Source organism: Nerophis ophidion, linkage group LG23 (assembly GCF_033978795.1).
Source record: "Nerophis ophidion isolate RoL-2023_Sa linkage group LG23, RoL_Noph_v1.0, whole genome shotgun sequence".
Lineage (NCBI taxonomy): Eukaryota > Metazoa > Chordata > Actinopteri > Syngnathiformes > Syngnathidae > Nerophis > Nerophis ophidion.
Window position 1 is genome coordinate 26,819,853 of NC_084633.1, and position 22,453 is coordinate 26,842,305.

Below are 22,453 nucleotides of genomic sequence, written 5' to 3' on the forward strand. Positions count from 1 at the left end.
TTATCATATTACCGTTGATCACTTATTTCAGGGCGATGTAAAATTGACATCTGTTGAATGAGAGACAAAGTAACATTGTAAGCATATTGTTACAAAACTATTTTGCTAAAAAAAGAATATAAAATGAATGAGTATTGCTAGGGTATGTAAGTAACTACTAAAGTGACAAAAGTGTCTACATAATAATGCATGTTTTGGCATACATTTAAAAATAAGTTTCAGTTGAATGGCAACACTAAATTGGCCCTAGTGTGTGAATGTGAGTGGGCTTCACGGTGGCAGAGGGGTTAGTGCGTCTGCCTCATAATACGAAGGTCCTGAGTAGTCAGGGTTCGGTATCTTTCTGTGTGGAGTTTGCGTGTCCTCCCCGTGAATGCGTGGGTTCCCTCCGGGTACACCGGCTTCCTCCCACCTCCAAAGACATGCACCTGGGGATAGGTTGATTGGCAACACTAAATTGGCCCTAGAGTGTGAATGTTGTCTATGTTGGCCCTTCGATGAGCTGGCGACTTGTCCGGGGTGTACACCGCCTTCCGCCTGATTGTAGCTGAGATAGGCACCAGCGCCCCCCGTGACCCCAAAGGGAATAAGCCGTAGAAAAAGGATGGGTGGGTGTGAATGTGAGTGAATGTTGTCAATCTGTGTTGGCCCTGCGATGAGGTGAATAAGTGGTAGGAAATGGATGGAAAAACAAGATTCCTGTCGACCTCGAAAGGGACAAGCAGTAAAAATGGAAGAATTTATGTATGCAAGAATAACTACAATAGCAGGAAGTGGGAAAGCTACTTCCTAGTGTCGTGCTTTTATTTTGAAGGACTGACTACCGACGATAGGATGTTGCGGTGATGTTTATCTAGTAGACAGGAAGTTGCCTCTTTGTTTTAACATATATTAAAAGTTCGGAATTGTAAATAAAGTAGGACTGTCGGAGTACAAGTACTTTAATTAGGAAAGATATCGGGGGGAAAGTGTCAACATCTCGATCCACTCCGGGAGTTACCCACTGCCAACGACAAAGAAAAAAACGCTGCAACGTCACTTCCGTTCTTTCAAAGCTTGGGTGGCCACCAGCATGGCGGACGCTCGCGTGGTGGAGTCACTACTTCAGCGCATTGAGAAGGTGGACGGCGGTGTGGACAGTCTAAATGTAGCGTCCAGCCTCGGAGTGGAACACCAGGTCGTCGTGGGAGCTGTGAAGAGTTTACAAGCTCTCGGCGAAGTGAGTTTTCCCGGTGTTAGTGGCACCGGAAGTCAGGCTAACTCACAGGCAACAACTGATGCAATAAGCACGATAGACTGGATGTGTGTTTAGCTGCAGTGAGGATTGAGTATTTGGTAGTGACTTTGTATTATAACAGTGTTCTTCGTAATAATGTTTTTCTGTGGGGCGCGTTTTGATTCGCTACAACGCTATATACACTATATTGCCAAATGTATTCGGCCACCCATCCAAATGATGAGAATCAGGTGTCCTAATCACTTGGCCTTGCCACAGGTGTATACAATCAAGCACTTAAAGGCCTACTGAAATGAGATTTTCTTATTTAAACGGGGCTAGCAGGTCCATTCTACGTGCCATATTTGATCATTTTGCAATATTGCCATATTTTTGCTGAAAGGATTTAGTAGAGAACATCCACGATAAAGTTCGCAACTTTCGGTGTTTAGAGAAATGCACTGCCTCTACCGGAAGTCGCAGACGATGACGTCACGTGTTTGATGGCTCCTCGCATATTCACATCGTTTTTAATGGGAGCCTCCAACAAAAAGTGCTGTTCGGACCGAGAAAACGACAACTTCCCCATTAATTTTTAGCGAGGATGAAAGATTCGTGTTTGAGGATATTGATAGCGACGGACTAGAAAAAAAACAACTCGATTGCATTGGGACGGATTCCGATGTTTTTAAACACATTTACTAGGTTAATTCTGGGAAATCCCTTATCTTTCTATTGTGTTGCTAGTGTTTTAGTGAGTTAAATATTACCTGATAGTCGGAAGGGTGTCTCCACGGGTGTCTTGACGCACAGTGTCTCAGGGGAGTCGACAGCAGCTATGGACGGCACAAGCTCAGCTTTTCTCCGGTAAGAACTGACTTTTTAACCACAATTTTCTCACCGAAACCTGCTGGTTGACATGTGGTAGGGATCCATGTTCGCTTGACCGTGCTCTAATCCATAGTAAATTTTCACCTCTGGGAATTTCAAACAAGGAATCACCGTGTGTTTGTGTGACTAAAGGCTAAAGCTTCCCAACTCCATCTTTCTACTGTGACTTCTCCAATATTAATTGGACAAATTGCAAAAGATTCAGCAACACAGATGTCCAAAAAACTGTATAATTATGCTGTTAAAGCAGACGACATTTAGCTGTGTATGTGCGCAGCGCTCATACTTCCTAAAAACCTGTGACGTCTTGCGTACACGTCATCATTACACAACGTTTCGAAGACTAATCCAATGGGAAATTTAAAATTTTAATTTAGTAAATTAAAAAGGACGTATTGGCATGTGTTGCAATGTTAATATTTCATCATTGATATATAAACTATCAAACTGCGTGGTGGGTAGTAGTGGGTTTCAGTAGGCCTGTAAACATGGAGACTGTTTCTACAAACTTTTGTGAAACAATGGGCCGGTCTCAGTGATTTCCAGCGTGGAACTGTCACAGGTTGCCACATGTGCAACAAATCCAGTCCTGAAATTTCCTTGCTCCTAAATATTCCAAACTCAACTGTCTGCTTTATCATAAGAAAATGGAAGCGTTTGGGAACAACAGCAACTCAGCCAAAAAGTTGTAGTCCACGTATACTGACAGAGGGGCCAGTGGATCCTGAAGCAGTCACTTGCTATAGAGCTGCAAACTTTATGTGACCTTCCAATTAGCCCACGAACAGTACGCAGAGAGCTTCATGGAATGAGTTTCAATGGCCGAGCAGCTCCATCTAGGCCATACATGACCAAGTGGGATGCAGTGGTGTAAAGCACGTCGCCACTGGACTCGAGCAGTGGAGACGTATTCTCTGGAGCAGGAGTCGGGAACCGTTTTGACTGAGAGAGCCATGGAAGCCAAATATTTTAAAATGTATTCCCGTGAGAGCCACATAATATTTTTTATGACTGAATACAACTAGGTGTGTGCATTTTTAAGTAAGACCAACATTTTTAGTGTATAATAAGTACCTTATTGTTTTAAAGGGGAACATTATCACAATTTCAGAAGGGTTGAAACCAATAAAAATCTGTTCCCAGTGGCTTATTTTATTTTTCGAATTTTTTTTTTTTAATTTTACCCATCATGGAATATCCCGAAAAAAGGCTTTAAAGTGCCTGGTTTTCGCTATATGCAAATCCACCCGTCCATTCTCCTGTGACGTCACATAGTGATGCCAATACAAACAAACATGGCGGATGGTACAGCAAGATATAGCGACATTAGCTCAAATTCAGACTCGGATTTCAGCGGCTTAAGCGCTTCAACAGATTACGCATGTATTGAAACGGATGGTTGGAGTGTAGAGGCAGATAGCGAAAACGAAATTGAAGCAGAAACTGAAGCTATTCGGTGATCGCCTTCTAACCAACGATTGCATCTTTTGACCACTGAAGCAACTTAAATACGTTGATTGGTAAGTGTTTGTTTGGCATTAACTTGGGGTGGAGGGAAAGGCTGGATGCAAATATAGCTACAAATGTACATACAGCTGGCCTAAATAGCATATTAGCATCGGTTAGCTGGCAGCCATGCCGTGACCAAATATGTCTGATTAGCACATAAGTCAATAACATCAACAAAACTCACCTTTGTGATTTTGTTGACTTTATCGTTGGAAATGCATCTGCTTTGAGTGTCGCAGGATATCCACACATTTTTGCCATTTCTGCCATGTTTACATCGATTAGCATGCCGTGCTAATCGATGCACACGCCACGTATGACAACTTGAATCCATCCCTGATCGTGTTGTTACACCCTCCGACAACACACCGACGAAGCATGATGTCTCCAAGGTACGGAAAACAGTCGAAAAACGGAAAATAACAGAGCTGATTTGACTTGTGTAAATGTGTTTGAGAAAATGGTGGATTGCTTCCCATTGTAACATCACGGGTGAAAGGTCATCGCCCCGACAGGCAAACAATTGAAAGGTGTTTAAATCTGGTGAATGAATGATGAATGAATGATAGGTGGTGGTCGGAGGGGCCGTAGGCACAAACTGGCATCCACGCTTCCGCCAGTCTACCCCAGAGCAGCTGTGGCTACAGATGTAGCTTACCACCACCAGGTGTGAATGAATGATGGGTTCCCACTTCTCTGTAAGCGCTTTAAGTATCTAATAATAGAAAAGTGCGATATAAATCTAAGTTATTATTATTATTATTAAATCGCCAAATTCACCCTTTTAGAGTTCGGAAATAAGTTAAGAAAAACATATGGTCTTTTTTCTGCAACATCGAGGTATATATTGACGCTTACACAGAGGTGGGTAGTAACGCGCTACATTTACTCCGTTACATCTACTTGAGTAACTTTTGGGATAAATTGTACTTCTAAGAGTAGTTTAAATGCAACATACTTTTACTTTTACTTGAGTATATTTATAGAGAAGAAACGCTACTTTTACTCCACTCCATTTATCTACATTCAGTTCGCTACTCGCTACTTTTTTTTATCGATCTGTCAATGCACGCTTTGTTTGCTTTGATTTAGTCAGACACACATTCAAAGTGGGATTTACGCATGCCTGCGTTTCACCAATCAAATGCAGTCACTGGTGACGTTGGACCAATCAAACAGTGCCAGGCGGTCACGTGACCGTCACAAGTAGAATGTTGAAAAACTTATTGGGGTGTTACCATTTAGTGGTCAACTGTACGGAATATGTACTGTACTGTGCAATCCACTAGTAAAAGTTTCAATCAATCAATCAAAGGTGTAAAGGAAAAAAGACACTTTTTATTTCAACAGTACTTCCCGTCAAAAGGCTGATCGCACAGTTCCTGTCTTCACAATAAAAGTGCCACTCCGTCGCGCCTGCGCTAACAAAATAAGAGTCTCTGAACGGCAGTGCAAACAAGCTAGCAAGCTACGGAGTTCGCCGCCAATGTATGTCTTGTTAAGTGTATAAAAACGAATATGGAAGCTGGACAAATAAGATGCCAAAAACGACTTTCATGTGGTATTAGACAAAAAGGAGGAACTCTTTTTCTCCTCCATTTGAAAACGTGGACGTTATCACCATTACTGTGTAATTCCAATCAATGCAAGTCATCAGAATCAGGTAATACACCAACTTATCTTCTTGTCTTCATGAAAGATAGGAATCTTATGTGTTAAACATGCACGTATATTCATTAAAACACCTGTAACATGTGAACAAAAACGGCAAAATAAATATAAACTATATACTGTATATATAAATGTGTGTGTGTGTGTGTGTGTGTGTATATGTATATATGTATGTATATATATATATATATATATATATATATATATATAATATGTGTGTGTATGTATATATGAGGTAGATCACCTCGACTTGGTCATTTATTAAGTAATTGATTAACGTTGAAAATCTTACTGGGGTGTTACCATTTAGTGGTCAATTGTAGGGAATATGTACTGTACGGTTTTATCTACTAATACAAGTTTCAATCAATCAATCAATGAATGTCTACTGAGCCTATGGCGTTGTTAAGTTATTGTGGCTCAATTTGCCTTAATTTTTTTTATTTTAATGTATTATTATTCAATATATATTATTGTTTTAGTTGCTTAAGAGATATTCCTGGCTCTGAATTTGCTCATTACTATTTTTATGTTTTAGTGCATTATTTGTTGCCTAATCATTAAACAAACAGGTTACTCATCAGTTACTCAGTACTTGAGTAGTTTTTCACAACATACTTTTTACTTTTACTCAAGTAAATATGTGGGTGAGTACTCCTTACTTTAACTTGAGTAATAAATCTCTAAACTAACAGTACTCCTACTTGGGTACATTTTCTGGCTACTCTACCCACTTCTGTGCTTACATAGGTCTGGTGATAATGTTCCCCTTTAAATAACATTATTCTTCTGAAGCTAACCAATAATAAATAAAATACTTCCTACCTTTTAATGCGACTCCTTGAACAGGTGCGGTAGAAAATTCATGAAAATGTTTTATATCTTGAACATTATTTTTTAACACAAGCGGAGTTATTAATTACTTATTGTGTTAAGCAATGTCAGCTAAGCTTTATCAGAGAGCCAGATCTGGCTCGAGAGCTATAGGTTCCCTACCTCTGCTCTGGAGTGAGGAATCACGCTTTTCCATCTGGGAATCTGATGGACGAGTCTGGATTTGGAGGTTTCCAGGAGAACGGTACATTTCAGACTGCATTGTGCCGAGTGTGAAATTTAGTGGAGGAGGAGTTATGGTGTGGGGTTGTTTTTCAGGGGTTTGGCTTGGCCCCTTAGTTCCAGTGAAATTAATTTTGAATGTTCCAGGATACCAAAACATTTTGGACAATTCAACGCTCCCAACCTTGTGGGAACGGTTTTGGAGCAGGCCCCTTCCTCTTCCTACATGACTGTGCTCAAAGCAAGATCCATACATACATGGATGACAGTCTGGCATGGATAAACTTGACTGGCCTGCACAGAGTCCTGACCTGAACCCGATAGAACATCTTTGGAATAAATTGGAACAGAGACTGAGAGCCAGGCCTTAGTTCCAGTCAATGGAACTTTGAATGCTCCAGGATACCAAAACATTTTTGAAAATTCCATGCGCCCAACCTTGTAGGAACAGTTTGGAGCGGGTCCCTCCCTCTTCCAGCATGACTGTGCACAAAGCAAGGTCCATAAAGACATAGATGACGGAGTCTGGTGTAGATGAACTTGACTGGCCTGCACAGAGTCCTGACCTGAACCCGATAGAACACCTTTGGGATGAATTGGAACACAGACTGAGAGTCAGGCCTTCTCGACCAACATCAGTGTGCGACCTCACCAATGCCCTTTTGGAAGAGTGGTCGAAAATTCCTTAATACACACCCTGTAAGCTTGTGGACGGACAGCCTTCCCAGAAGAGTTGAAGCTGTAATAGCTGCAAATGGCATCATATTGAACCATATGGGTTAGGAATGGAATGGCACTACAAGTTCATATATGAGTCAAGACAGGTGGCCAAATACTTTTGGAAATATAGTGTATATTTAATCCATTATTTTATTTTACAAACAAGTCTAGATTATCCACTTATTTTTTTTAATAGAAATCATGAAATTGTCCTTTTGTCTTCTATTTTCCTATTAACAGTACATTTAGTTTGGCACTCTACAGCTTTTAATTTGTGTCAGTGTCAATGTGAAACCTAATGACCCCTGGGGGTTCATCAGGGCTCAATTCAGGGACCCCTATTGTTCAACGTGTGCCTGCTGTCAATAGGCCAGATAATACTGAAGCTTATGTGTCCTACTGTCACAAGTCATGACATTCAGATCTACGTGTCGCCGACGGCACGGTCGTGCCTGTTGATATACTGTGTCGCTGCATGGAACAGATCAGCGTTTGGATGCAAAGCTATTTTCCTCAGCTGAACTCTGACAAAAATAAAGCTAGTATTAATGAGACCCTCTCCTTGAAACCTAATGATCAGGTTATAAAATAAGGGGTAATAATGGACCCAGACTTGAACGTTCACTGCTGCAATAAATCAATAACATCGGCAGCTTTTTTACCACCTGAAAACATTGGAAAAATCAGAGGAAAAATGTCCACAGCAGACTTCGAAAGACCAATCCATGCCTTAGTTCACAGGAAGTTAAACTCCTGCAATTGCCTTCTCATTGGGCTCTCTACAAGAACTGTAAAGAAGCTGCAGTGTATCCAGAATTCTGACTAGAACCAGGAAATATGACCATATTATTCCAGTGTTTAAGTCACTGCACTAGTTTCCTGTCGCTCACAGAATAGACTTTGGCAGATAGACTTACCTGCGATGAGGTGGCGACTTGTCCAGGGTGTACCCCGCCTTCCGCCCGATTGTAGCTGAGATAGGCGCCAGCGCCCCCCGCGACCCCAAAAGGGAATAAGCGGTAGAAAATGGATGGAAGATAGACTTACAGGTCTGAGAACCTCAAACACAGGACCAAACATGGTTAGGCTGCGTTTCAGTTTTATGCCCCTAAAATCTAGAATCCGGAAGATGTGAGAAAAGCCTCAATGTTGGCAATGTTCAAATCCAGGCTGGAAACACTTTCATCTAATTATGCAAATTAGAACTATTAGCTGATTGTTTTTTGGATTTATTTTGAAATATTTTGACTTTTAATACACTTGCGTTGCTTTGTTTCCCACTGGAATGAAAATGCCCAAATAATCTCAATTTTCTCTTGAGCTGCCCCTAAAATTCTGAGAAGTAATTTGTGTTTTCTGGCCTATAGATCATATCAGCCGAGTTGCGATCCTCCAAACACTGGGAGCTGACAGTTGAGGGCAAAGAGATAGCTGAGCAAGGCAGTCATGAAGCCCGGGTCTTCAACTCCGTCCCGCCGGAGGGTCTGGCCCAAAGTGACCTAATGGTGAGAGTGACAGACTGGTAGTCCCATCTTCATAGTCATCTGCTTCCATTGTTGGTCATCGTACAGCGTGTGTCTCCCTGTGTAGACTCTGTCCTTTGGGAAGATCGGCTTCAGTAAAGCCATGTCCAACAAGTGGATCCGGTTGGACAAAGGACATGAAAGCGGCCCCAGAATATTCAGAACTGTAAGTGTCCCAATTCATACCACTGAGTCTGAGAAGCTGTTTTTTTTTTTTTAACCGTGTGGCTTCTCTTTGGTTTCACAGGTAGAGAACATAGAGGACCAGGTGAGAGGGAAGCTGCTGCTTCTTCAAAAAGGCGATGCCACAAACCTGGAAGAGAAAGAAAAGAACGAGCTTAAGAAGCGCAAACTCCTTGTGGAGGTGTAAGTGTTGCCTGTTTGTACCAGTAGGTGGCAGTAGAGGTCTGTTTGAAAATACCCTCTGATCCTCCTCTCTCTTTTTCCATGGAAGCTAGTACAGTACGGATTGGTCTGTGAAGTGAAGTGAATTATATTTATTTAGCGCTTTTTCTCTAGTGACTCAAAGCGCTTTACATAGTGAAACACAATATCTAAATTACATCTCGCTGCTGTGTTGGATCCGCTTTGGACTGGACTCTCGCGGCTGTGTTGGATCCATTATGGATTGAACTTTCGCAGTATCATGTTAGAACCGCTCGACATCCATTGCTTTCGTCCTCTCCAAGGTTCTCATAGTCATCATTGGGTCATCATTGTCACCGACGTCCCACTGAGTATGAGTTTTCCTTGCCCTTATGTGGGCCTACCGAGGATGTCGTAGTGGTTTGTGTTGTGGTTTGTGCAGCCCTTTGAGACGCTAGTGATTTATAAGTAAACATGGATTAATTGATTGATTTAAACCAGTGTGGGTGGCACTGGGAGCAGGTGGGTAAAGTGTCTTGCCCAAGGACAACACGGCAGTAACTAGTATGGCGGAAGCGGGGATCGAACTTGCAACCCTCAAGTTGTTGGCGCGGCCACTCTACCAACTGAGCTATACCGCCCAAAGCTTACTGGACTTGCATTGAATCATTTAGTTTTTTTATTACTCATAAAAAAAATTCAATAATTGGTAACCTATAGAGCTGCAACTAACGACTGTTTTAATAGTCGACTAGTCAAATGATTATTTCTTATATATATACATATATATATATATATATATATATATATATATATATATATATATATATATATATATATATATATATATATATATATATATATATATATATATATATATATATATATATATATATGAGCATGTAACTTTCAAAATCTAATACAGCTAATTGTAGCTAAAGAGTGCTTAATGGTTTCAATTACCACAGTAAACAAGACATTGCCAAAGAAAGTTTGATGACAAATCAAGCTTTATTGATACAAGACTTTTCATGCACAGGCAAGTGGCAAGCACAGAGTGCAGTACAAAACAAAATGAACAACAATAATAATAGAAGAAGAGAAGAAAAAAACACGCATTCGCACATACAGACACACATACTATTGACAATAACAAGACAAACTGAACATGGTATGGCACTGAGGATTTTAGATAAAACGCTACCTTTGATGCAGCCACACTGTAGACTAACTCAAATTAACGTCGTACATGTACATATGTTTTATCATGCTTTATAGTACAGACAGAGAGATGTGTGTGTGTGTGTGTGTGTGTGTGTATGTATATATTGATGTATATAGATATACATAGATATGTACGTATATATGAATCTGTGTGTGTGTATATATATATATGTGTGTGTGTGTGTGTATATATACACATACATATGTACATATCTCTGTGTGTGTATATGTGTGTATATATATATATATATATATATGTATATATATATGTATGTATGTATGTATGTATATATATATATATATATATATATATATATATATATATATGTATGTATGTATGTATGTATGTATGTATGTATATATATATATATATATATATATATATATATATATATATGTATGTATGTATGTATGTATGTATGTATGTATGTATGTATGTATGTATGTATGTATGTGTATATATATATATATATATGTATGTATTACATTTAAAAGTTATCAGCCTGCCTAACCATTTAGTGCTCATTTTTACAACAAAAAAGTGCAAACTAGAATGCATAGCAGAACGTTATTTCTTATGAAAATATCAGTTAAATGTGCAAGTAACATAAAGGCATGTAAGACGCTGCATAAGTACGCCATCGTATAACCGCCCTGTTGGCACAAGAGCTGCTAGCATTTGTTGTAAAAACTATTACATGTTGTATTAATAGCACAAACATGATGTTATCCATGCGTTTGCTAAAGCAGGACAGCAGGGTGTTGGCATACCCTGCTGGTTTGTGTCATGCAGCCCTCCAAACCAAAGTTTTATTTTTTTACAAACTATAGTAGGAAACAGAATGAGAGACTTACACACAATATTAGTGAGTGCATCCATGATCAACATGCACTTTTTATCCTTGTGTTCAGGACAGTAAAGTCTTACTGGATCACAAAAGGAAACTCCTTCAGCACCACGGTCACCAAACAAGAGACGGAGCTCACCCCCGACATGATTGCCAGGTGAGCTCAACTCCTGTTTGTTAGAAGGCTGTTTGACTACAAGACGGCTGGAGCAAACCTTCAAAATCCGTCCGGTCTGCTCTCACCTGTCCGTGCGTGACAGTGTGCAGGGTTTCAGACAGAGGACGCAGAGAAACCCTTCGCTCATTAAAGGGGACACTCCCAAAGATGAGGACCGTGTCCTAAAGGCAGGGCGGCACAAAGCCATGAATGCTGAAACGAGACATTTTGGGATAAAGCATGTATTTCTGAATTGGATTTACTATAAAGAAGACCGGATTATCTTTATTGAATCACCTGATGCTGGTCCTTCCGTTTGTTTTCCATTGCAGCGGCAGTTGGAAAGAGAAACAATTCAAACCGTACAACTTCGAGGCGATGGGTGTGGCACCAGACTGTGGCCACCTGCATCCGCTGATGAAAGTGCGAACGCAGTTCAGACAGATCTTCTTAGAGATGGGGTGAGTTGCTTTGTCTAAGTCAGGGGTGCCCACACAGGCGAGCTACTTTTCAATTGACTAAGTGGAGGGGATTTTCCTCATTCATACATGTAATTTATATGTACTTATTTATGAAAGAGACATTTTTGTTAAATGTGTTTAATGATAATACAAGCATGTTTAGAACATTTAGATTTCTTTCTTTCATGAAGAAAAGAATATAAGTTGGTGTATTACCTGATTCAGATTACTTGCATTGATTGGAATCAGACAGTAATGGTGATAACGTCCACATTTTCAAATGGAGGAGAAAAAAAGTCCTCCTTTCTGTCCAATACCACATGAAAGTGGTTGCTTTTTGCCAAATTATTTGTCTAGCTTCCCATACTCCTTTTTATACACTTTACAAGAAATACATTGGCTGCCAACTCCATAGATAGCTAGCTTGTGTGCGCAGGCTTTCTAAGACTTTTATTTTGTTAGTGCAGGCAGGCTGAAGCAGGGCTTTTATTGTGACGACAGGAACTGTGCAGTCTGTCTTGAAAGTTTTGATGGCAGGTATGTTGCGAGAGTGTTGAAAAAAAAAGTGTTTCTTGTCTTCCTGTCAGTCATTTTTTCTTAATAATGATCTGGTAGCAGCCAGTGTCATCTTACAAGATCCTCTAGTGCTGTGAATGTCAATCAAATGACAAAAGTGACATCTTGGTGAAGATTGATGATCGCTAATTTTTAGATCTATTTTTTTAATGCTGGCTGGCGATCGACTGAGGCACCCTCCACAATCGACCGGTAGCTCGCAATCAACGTACTGGGCACCCCTGGTCTAAGTGATCCAAGAAACCGAATTAAGCGCTAACATATTGCGATCTTGCTGGGTTTATGTTTAGTTTCACAGAGATGCCAACCAACAACTTCATCGAGAGTTCTTTCTGGAACTTTGACTCCCTGTTTCAACCGCAGCAGCACCCGGCCAGAGACCAGCATGACACCTTCTTCCTGTCAGGTGAGTGTGGACTATAAGCCGCTACTTTTTTCCTATACTTTGAACCCCACAGTTAATAGGACAAAGCGGCTAATTTATGGATTTTTGTTGGCTGATGGCTACAATGAAAATAAAAATAACCCAACAACAAGCAAAAACACTGAGCAGGTGTTTTATTGGTTGTGCTTTGGCGCCATCTTTTATACAAGTTTGCTCACTGCAAGTGCTCCAATGTCCTTCCATTTACAGACATTGCCTTTTTTTTTTCATAGCAGTTTTACTTGTATTGATTCATTTATCACTCCAAGCAACGTTTGTAAGTTTTAAAATATAACAAACAATTCTTACTTACTCAACTGTCCCATTTGTGCTGTCTGTAGCAGTGTTTTCATGCATATTTGTACGTGCTATCGCAAAGTAATGACTCTAGCGTACTTAGCATTAGCTTGTATGCTAACACGTTTACGAGTTTCTGTGTTAGTGTTATGACTTCTGTATTTACATGTTTTAGTTTCACAAATTCGTCAGTAAATTCACTAAAACATCACATGGAAGTTATTGAGTCTGTTTAGCTGATTGGAGAGCTAACTTCCCCAGCTAGTGGGTCCATGACCAGTACTTCTATTTTGTTTGATCAGCCGTTTTCCTGCCGTGTTACAGACACCGTTTGGACACAATTAAGTACTCTATGTACATAAAGATTTACAGAATTTTACTGTGTAAATAACTCATTGTGCAACCTAAATATCTGTGGCTGATAGTCAGGTGTAGCTAATATATGGGGGGAAAAATCCTAAATTTAGTGGGGGTGGCTTATATCCTGGTGCTCTCTACAGTACAGAAAATATCAATCAAAAGTAATTTTACTCCATCAAATTTTAGACCCTGCGCTTGCCCGTGAGTTACCGCAGGACTACTTGGAGAGAGTGAAAAGGGTCCACACAGAGGGGGGCTTTGGCTCACAAGGGTAAGACAACCACACAGTCACACAACAACTCAAACATTTTTTTAGGGAGCAGTGTTTTTATGTAACATAATATTCAGATGTTTGGTGAGGAGGAGCCTTTGCCAGCTCTTTTTAAAGCCAAATATGGGGTAAACCTTGGACTTGTGCACATACATTATTTTTCCTCACATTTTGTTATTGTACATACAGCCTTCTTCCAAAATGGACTAAATTAATCCTTTCCTTAAAATGTCATACAAAACACTGACAATGACAGCATGAAAACTAATAATTCATAAGCAATCACACTCACATTCATGTCTTTTGGTTTAATTTGAGTTCCCAAATAACCTAACATTTGTTTGTTTATGAATGGGGAACATTTATATTTTGTAGTACCAAAACAGTTAAAAAAAAAAATGTAATCATACAAGTTTGCGTCCCTTACCTAATTTTTGTACTCTATTATTGTGAACTGAGTCTGCCTTCAAATAGCAGCGAAATAAGACCCTGACAGTTGCTTCTGTTTTTGGTTGGTTAGTACGGTATTGTTTGTTAGCACCAGTGCCATTATTAAACTGGTTTTGGTGGCCATCTCTTCATGTGTGATAACTGTAGGAGGAAGATTACCTGCTGAAAACACACAATGCAAGACATCCACAACGTTCTTAAACGTCCAAAACAGAGATTCTGTCACACAAGCATCTTGCTGTAGGGCGGCAGTGCTAACCACTCTTGCCTCCTACAAATGCTCCTCAGGTACAAATACGACTGGAAGATTGAGGAAGCACAGAAGAACATCCTTCGAACACACACTACAGCAGTCAGCGCACGCATGCTGTACAAACTTGCACAACAGGTGAGTTGTTGAGGCAAACGCTTGGCAACTGTTGAGGAAATTGTGAGTTTTTCAGTAGACTTACCCTGTAAACAAACATGGATTTGTGCATTTCTGCTTGCCTGACGTTATCACTGTATTTATCATAATTTCCTTTTGTTCACTACTTTTGTTTTACCTCTCTTTTTTTTTTTTTAAATGTAGCTGTTCTGGGATATTTATGTTGTGATTATGTACGGGTTGCGGCGCTTCTTTGTTACGACAAGGTCGTGAATAAAACCGCTTGTTAAGACGAAAACTGGATATCTTCTTTTGACACACCAGACCATACTCTGTTTTCGCTAGTCTGGTTTTAAAGCAACAAACCCAACAGTATAAAACGCAGTCAGCGCATGCATGCTGTACAAACTTGCACAGCAGGTGAGTTGTTCAGGCAAATGCCTGCTCAACTGTTGAGGAGGTAGTGAGTCTTTTAAAGTTGTTTTGCATTGCCGTGTCCTTGAACGCTCTGAAGAGTTCAAATGCGGGTTTTTGCAGAAGAGCGTTTGCTTCAGTACTGCACTCTAAGGCTTCACCTAAAAATGTCCCATGCCAAATGTCTGACCTCACTAATACTCTTTGCAGCTGAAATGGGGCAATCCTTGCACTGTGGTTCTTGGAAAGCCTTCTGTGTGTCTATGGCCCATTCGCTGAAGACTTATTTGTGTATATCTTTCCACCAGGAGACGTTCACCCCCGTCAAGTACTTCTCCATCGACCGAGTGTTCAGGAATGAGACGTTAGATGCCACCCACCTGGCTGAGTTCCACCAGATAGAAGGCGTGGTGGCCGACTACGGGCTCACCCTCGGGGATCTCATGGGAATCCTGCATCAGTTCTTCATCAAGCTAGGTTAGAATATACAGGAAATTCCCAAAGTTATCTTTTTTTATTTTATTACTACAGTAATAACTAGTATTCTGTGTGTTTTGTGGCGGATAGGCTCTCGCCACTTTTACTGTTAGTGCCACAGTTTATAGCAGCAAGTTGTGGTTAAGTTAACGAGACTGGATAGCTTTTAAGTTTTTATATAATGCTCAATTATTGTTGGGTACTATAAATGTCACACATTGAACAGACTATATTTGTGCAATAGTTTCAATACAATATATTCGGGGTCCCCAAACTACGGCCCGCAGGGCAGATCCGGCCCGCCAGCGTCCTAAATCCAGCCTGCGGGATGTCCCAAGTTAAAATATTTGAATTTACATTTTATTTTAGTTTATTTATTATTTTAAATCTGTCCTCTCTAATTCATTTCCTACCGCTTGTTACTCCTCGGTGTCTCCTAGACGCTCAGGCAAATCATATTGTTTAAAAATGCATTTTCCCATTGATAATGTGACATCATTGCGTTCAGAGGAAAAAAAAAAAAAAAAAAAAAGAATATATATATATATATATATATATATATAGATGGATAGATGTGTGTATGTGTGTGTATATATATATACAGTATATATATGTATATATATATATATGTATATATATATATGTATATATATATATATATATATATATATATATAAGTGGGACAAAAAAGTATTTTGTCAGCCACCGATTGTGCAAGTTCTCCCACTTAAAAGGATGACTTTGTAATATAACCTTTGTTGGCAATAACAGAGGTCAAACGATTACTATAGGTCTCTACCAGGTTTGCACACACTGTAGCTGGTATTTTGGCCCATTCCTCTATGCAGATCTTCTCGAGAGCAGTGATGTTTTGGGGCTGTCGTCGAGCAACACGGACTTTCAACTCCCTCCACAGATTTTCTATGGGGTTGAGGTCTGCAGACTGGCTAGGCCACTCTAGGACTTTCAAATGCTTCTTACGGAGCCAGTCCTTCGTTGCCCGGGCGGTGTATTTGGGATCATTGTCATGCTGGAAGACCCAGCCACGTTTAATCTTCAAAGCTCTCACTGATGGAAGAAGGTTTTGGCTCAAAATCTCACGATACACGGCCCCATTCATTCTTTCCTTAACACGGATCAGTCGTCATGATTTGTGTTAACAATTCCACTTTCAAAGCTTCAACAATTAGTTTCCTCAGTTCCCAAACGTTTGAGTATTGTTAAAAGAAAAGGTGATGTAACACGGTGGTGAACATGCCCTTTCCCAACCACTTTGGCACGTTTTGCAGCCGTGAAATTCTACTTTATTTGCAAAAAAAAACATAAAGTTTGAGTTTGAACATCAAACATGTTGTCTTTGTAGTGCATTCAATTGAATATGGGTTGAAAAGGATTTGCAAATCATTGTATTCTGTTTTTATTGACCTCTAATGCAATTTCCCAACTCATATGGAAACAGGGTTTGTACTTTTTTGCCCCACTGTATATGTGTGTGTGTATATATATACATATATATATGTGGGTGTTTGTGTTCCCCTTCAATCTGTTAGCAAAAATTAAATGAATATTGAACATCTAAAAATGCAGTTTTTTATTTCGAATTAGAAATATTAGACCAGGTGGTTTGTTTTTGACAAATTCGCCACACTGGCTCATATTTCCCATTTGGTTTGAAGCAAAATTATCCTCAAAACATTTGACTTGGCAGACATCATTTTTCCTCCTCTAATTTTGTGTGGGAGGGGGTGGGGGTATGCCTCCACCCACCGAGACAGATTGCGGATGACTGACAAGATGATTCTCTCCATTCATCTAATTCTGCTCTGCTCAGAGGGAACCCTCTTGCACCCTTCTATCGAGAGACGAAGAAAACAAACACGCCCATACATGACAATGAATTGATGTTGGCGGTTAGAGTTCATTTTCATGTATTGTTTGATTTTTCTATCCTCCCAGTCATAGTACACCACATAATAAATAGCTGAATATACATGTTTTTGTCAAAAACATAAGAGATAGGAAAAGACGGCTAATGATATTATTGTTGTAATTGCACAAATTGTCCAATTGTTGATGTCTTGTTTTTTTTTTGTGTCTTTTTTAGGAATCACAAAACTGCGTTTTAAGCCGGCATACAACCCCTACACCGAGCCCAGTATGGAAGTGTTCAGCTATCATGAAGGTGTTTATCCTGCCCCCTTTTGAGTAGTACACATTACACACTTAAACCAGCATACTCCTCTTTGCTCTTTGCTCTAGCGCAGTGTTTGTTCACCATAGGACCATCCCAAACAAACTAAAGTCAATAGAGAAGTTTTTTTTAGCGCAAAAAACTATAGTGGTGTAGTTTTTTCATTTGCACTTTAACTTTATTTACAGTTTAGTAAGAAACATATTAATTTTTTTAGCACAACATAATACTATGTAAATGTATTTTTCCTTGGTTATTCGAGTCCCTTCTTATGCAGTAAATTTGGTTAGTATTTTTTTTTCTAATCCGCCTGACCTAAGCATAAGGTTTGTGTCAAACAAATTGTAAATCTTTGAGCAACAGAATCAAGGTTTTAAATTTTTAAATCGTTAGTAGGTTAAATATAATTGACTACGATTAATATTTACTGGAGAAGTTATGAACCCCTGCTCTAGTGTTGCTTGTCAGATTTATATCCTGTACTTGCGCCCATAAAAGATATTAGTTATGATAGATTGTTTGTTTACTTGCTTTTTTTAAATTTCTCTTTATTTGTGCTTATTGGACCCTAATTAGAATTAAAAACTAAGAATCATATTTTGATATGATATACTTAGTCCATAAGTACACAAACGTGTACTTCATGTTTAGTGACATGCTAATTTTTATTTTTATACCCCTCCCCCCCAATCCCATTGTATGTTACACTCTTCTGACACCACCCGATGGCAGTATAAGTGTCCACATAAGCGGCCATAAGACCCCAATTCAGTAATGTACACCATTTTGGAAATAAGAACTAAAAGGTGCTGTCCATGCATGTGCCCACTAAACCTTAAGAGGTTTTAGTATAGACTTTCTCAAAGCTGATGATTTTTTCTCTGTATACACAGGACTGAAAAAGTGGGTGGAAGTGGGGAACTCTGGTATCTTCAGACCAGAGATGCTGCTGCCAATGGGCCTCCCTGAGCATGTATCAGTTATAGCATGGGGGCTGTCTCTGGAAAGGTAAGCGCCAAACTCTGTGCTGGAAGACTCCATTAGTTTTTTTTTTTTAAATGACTAAAGATTACCGATTTTACATTGAATTATGTCAAGTTTTTAACTTGCGGACATAGCTGAGGTATTTCTCTGGTCCCTTAATTAGCTTAGGGGTCCTTTAGTATGAACAAGCATTATATACATAATGTTCAAGGTTTCCCCTTCATGTATTCGATGGTGGCGCATCACCACGGCAAAATATATGCCGCCATATCTTAAAAATTAGGGTTTTCTCCATGAAAACAAATTTAAAATAATGTGTCGTGTCCAGAAGAAGACACACAATATTTGGCGCGCTTTTTAACCTTTATTGCCAGTCTTATGCTAACATTCCGTCCAATATCAACATATATTCTGTCCCATGCACACACGTCCGCCTCCGTGCTTCACTCCCAGACACACTTCCCTACTCTCCACCAACACTGTGTTCACAGACTATGGGAACAATGAGCATCGTAACACACTAACATACACATCACAGTATGAAGGGATATACAGTATATATAATTATTTCTGCACCATTAACTAGTGATGCACTGAAAAATCAACCCCTAAAAAAGAGTGACTCAATTATTAATTAATTTATACATGTGTAAATATATAATTGAAGTTTTGTAATCAATCAGAAATATCAAGAAGCTAAAATGTGCCAAACATGGATAAGTGCGCAGAGAATGTTTTGCATTTTTCCCCGTCATGCATTGTTATGTATTTGAAATTTATAATTAAATATTTTTATGGTGCTTGGACATTTTTTATAATATCCAAAAAGTTCAGTGACCGAGTTGTGTTGCGTGTGAAAGTGTCTTGACTTTTTGTGTTAGTAGTAGGGGTGTAACGGTACACAAAAATTTCGGTTCGGTACGTACCTCGGTTTCGAGGTCACGGTTCGGTTAATTTCGGTACAGTAAGAAATCAACAAAATATACATTTTTTGGTTATTTATTTACCAAATTTGTAAACAATGGCTTTATACTTTTAACATTGGGAACACTATAATAATTCTGCCCACATTAATCCACATTAAACTGCCTCAAGTTGTTGTTTTGATTAAATTAAATGAAAAAACCTTTCTTCTACGTATAAAAAGTTTAACATTAAACAGTTTCTATTGAAACTGTTTAATGTCAACTCATGCTTAATTTATTACAGCATTTGGGAAGCCTGTAGTTGACTTTTATTATGTAAATGTGGTATTTTTATCAACATGTGATAGCAGAGACCCTGCCATTCAAAACTAGGCTGCTACATTACTAATGATTAATGTAACTATAGCTGAAAAATAGTACAATTGCAATAGGAGAGACTATTCATCCCTAAACACAATGGAGTTCAATAAAATAACAGACAGGGCTTTGCTGCCCCTAAAACACGCACGCACGCACACACACGCTCACACACACACACACACACACACACACACAGAAAAATTATCTAACGTTACGCTAAAAGCTAGTTAGCTTTCATCTCAAGCCTATAGAACTGAGCTGCAGTTTAAGTTTCTAGAAGGTCAACGGGCTCATAGTGATTGGGAAGTGTTTAGTATAATTTGGGTGGAGTCCGCTCCTCCCCTGCTAGAAGAATACCTGCTCGACGCTAAAACATGGACTACATCGTTCTGAAGTCTGAATACGCATTGCTGATTGGCTGTTACATCGCTCTGAATACGCACTGTTGATTGGCTTTGTATGTAACCAATCAGATGGTTGTGTGGGCGGGACAATGAGGCAGAGACATAGGCAGAAAGCAGAGCAGCTTGTGAAGACTTCTGCCTCCGAACTTGTTCGGTACGCCCGCGTGCCGAACCAAACCCCCCGTACCGAAACGGTTCGATACAAATACACGTACCGTTACACCCCTAGTTAGTAGCGTTATTTTTTTGGGCGTCATGACTAGAGAAGGTTGTTTGTTATGGTGCATACAAGTGAACGCTATGCTGTTTTTACTTCAAATCACAAATCTTGATCATTAACCTGTTATTACTCATGTTTATCAACAAGATGGCAGCAAAATTGCAGGCATTAGATAAGATATTTATTTATTTTTGCCTTTTTTTTTTTTTTTTAAATATATGTATCATGGCAAACCTATGATGATTTCATGTTGACCCCGCACCCACCACCACGAATATATTGGCAAACCAGGGGAAACCTTGCAGTATTTCATCCGGTTTTAGACCTACTTTATCTGTGTACTAGGGGTGTAACGGAACACAAAAATTTCGGTTCGGTACGTACGTCGGTTAAGAGGTCGCGGTTCGGTTTATTTTCGGTACAGTAAGAAAACAACAAAATTTACATTTTTTTTGTTATTTATTTACCAAATTTGCAGAAATATTCCACCAAAAATATTTTTCTTTGCGGAAAATTTGATGTGAAGTATTGGGAACCTTGGATAGGTCAATAATTCATAATAACATTGATTTTGATTCGATATGTTTTGAGCAATGACAGTTTTAAAGGAAAAAAAAACAGCTTTGTTTTATTAGTCAACATTGCAACTTTTTCTAAATTACATTTAGCCTTTAAGCTTTTTTATTTCACTTTTGTTATATTTCTGTTTATTTTAATAGTATTTTTAGAATGTGCCGTGGGCCTTTAAAACATTATCTGTGGGCACCCCTGCTATAGATAATACAAAATAAAATCTGATGAATCTGGGTAAAAAGCAGAGCCTGGAGACGCATGCGCATTTATCTCAACTCAGTCTCTGTCCCTCCCTCACGAATTCTGCTGCATTGATTAAATGATTGATTGATACTTTTATTAGTAGATTACACAGTTCAGTACATATTCCGTACAATTGACCACTAAATGGTAACACCCGAATACGTTTTTCAACTTGTTTAAGTCGGGGTCCACGTTAATCAATTCATGGTACAAATATATACTATCAGCATAATATAGTCATCACACAGGTTATTCTTCATAGTATATACATTGAATTATTTACAATCCACCGCGTGCACAATTTGTTTTGTTTTTAACCCCTTCTTAACCCTGAACGTACATTGAAAATACACGCAACCCTAACTTAAAATGCCGGACATTTGAGGCAGTTAAGAAACTCCACCCGGACAGCCCTGCAAAAGAGGACATCTGCTGAAAAGAGGAGGTATGGTCAGTCTATCGTAGCCCCGTCGCTGCCAACATGCCATGTGTTGTGTCTGGGTGTGCATTGTTTACACGACGTGCGGCACGCTACTTAATAGGTCTGTATGGAACCTCGCTCGATACACCTCCGAACCCGACTAAAACCACCGTAATGAAACGGTTCAATACGAATACACGTACCGTTACACAACTACTGTGTACATGTTCAAACATGCAGTAAACACGTCAAGACCGCATGTCTGTATGTTGCATGTATGGCACCAGTGATCATGCCTAATTTTGGTTCCTCCTGTGCCATGCAGGCCTACCATGATTAAATACGGCATCAACAACATCAGAGAGCTGGTGGGACACAAGGTCAATCTACAAATGGTCTACGACAGCCCCATTTGCCGACTGGACTCCTAAATTTGGTACAGATTTTTTTTTTTTTTTCCCCAAATTTTGGACACCCCATTAGCCGTCACTATAGCCATAATAAAGTACAAGTCTAAAATCATGTGAGAGGCGGGTGAATGTTTCTATACACTGACACTCTGAAGTATGTACAGCTAAATCAGAGTTCGCTTTTCAACAGTAAAATAAAACTTCCAAATTGTAAAGCTCCTTTGTTTGTCTCATATTTCATATGGACATTAGTTACATCGGACAAACCAGATGTGTTATGTCCATCTTTCTAATGACAATGGTGGACAACAAATCAGTCAGTTTGCAATCTAAAAAGCATTTATTTAATCTGATCATCATTGGGACTAGAATGTTTCTGTGTACTCTGACCCTGGAAAAAAAATGATCTGATTGTGACGTGAATTTTAGAGCATCACACCTTA

At 39.3% G+C, this 22,453-nt stretch overlaps 1 protein-coding gene across 1 annotated transcript; it reads left to right on the top strand.

Annotated features, from left to right (window-relative positions):
* Nucleotides 1–1,031: 1,031 nt before the first annotated feature.
* farsa (phenylalanyl-tRNA synthetase subunit alpha) lies at nucleotides 1,032–22,225 on the top strand. Its single transcript, XM_061885451.1, has 13 exons — nucleotides 1,032–1,219; nucleotides 8,431–8,568; nucleotides 8,654–8,752; nucleotides 8,834–8,952; nucleotides 11,089–11,181; nucleotides 11,514–11,642; nucleotides 12,509–12,624; nucleotides 13,486–13,570; nucleotides 14,309–14,408; nucleotides 15,110–15,278; nucleotides 17,383–17,460; nucleotides 18,363–18,477; nucleotides 21,926–22,225. The coding sequence occupies exons 1-13, from the start codon at nucleotides 1,073–1,075 to the stop codon at nucleotides 22,029–22,031; spliced, it is 1,494 nt and encodes a 497-aa protein (XP_061741435.1). The 5' UTR covers nucleotides 1,032–1,072; the 3' UTR covers nucleotides 22,032–22,225.
* The last annotated feature ends 228 nt before the right edge of the window (nucleotides 22,226–22,453 follow it).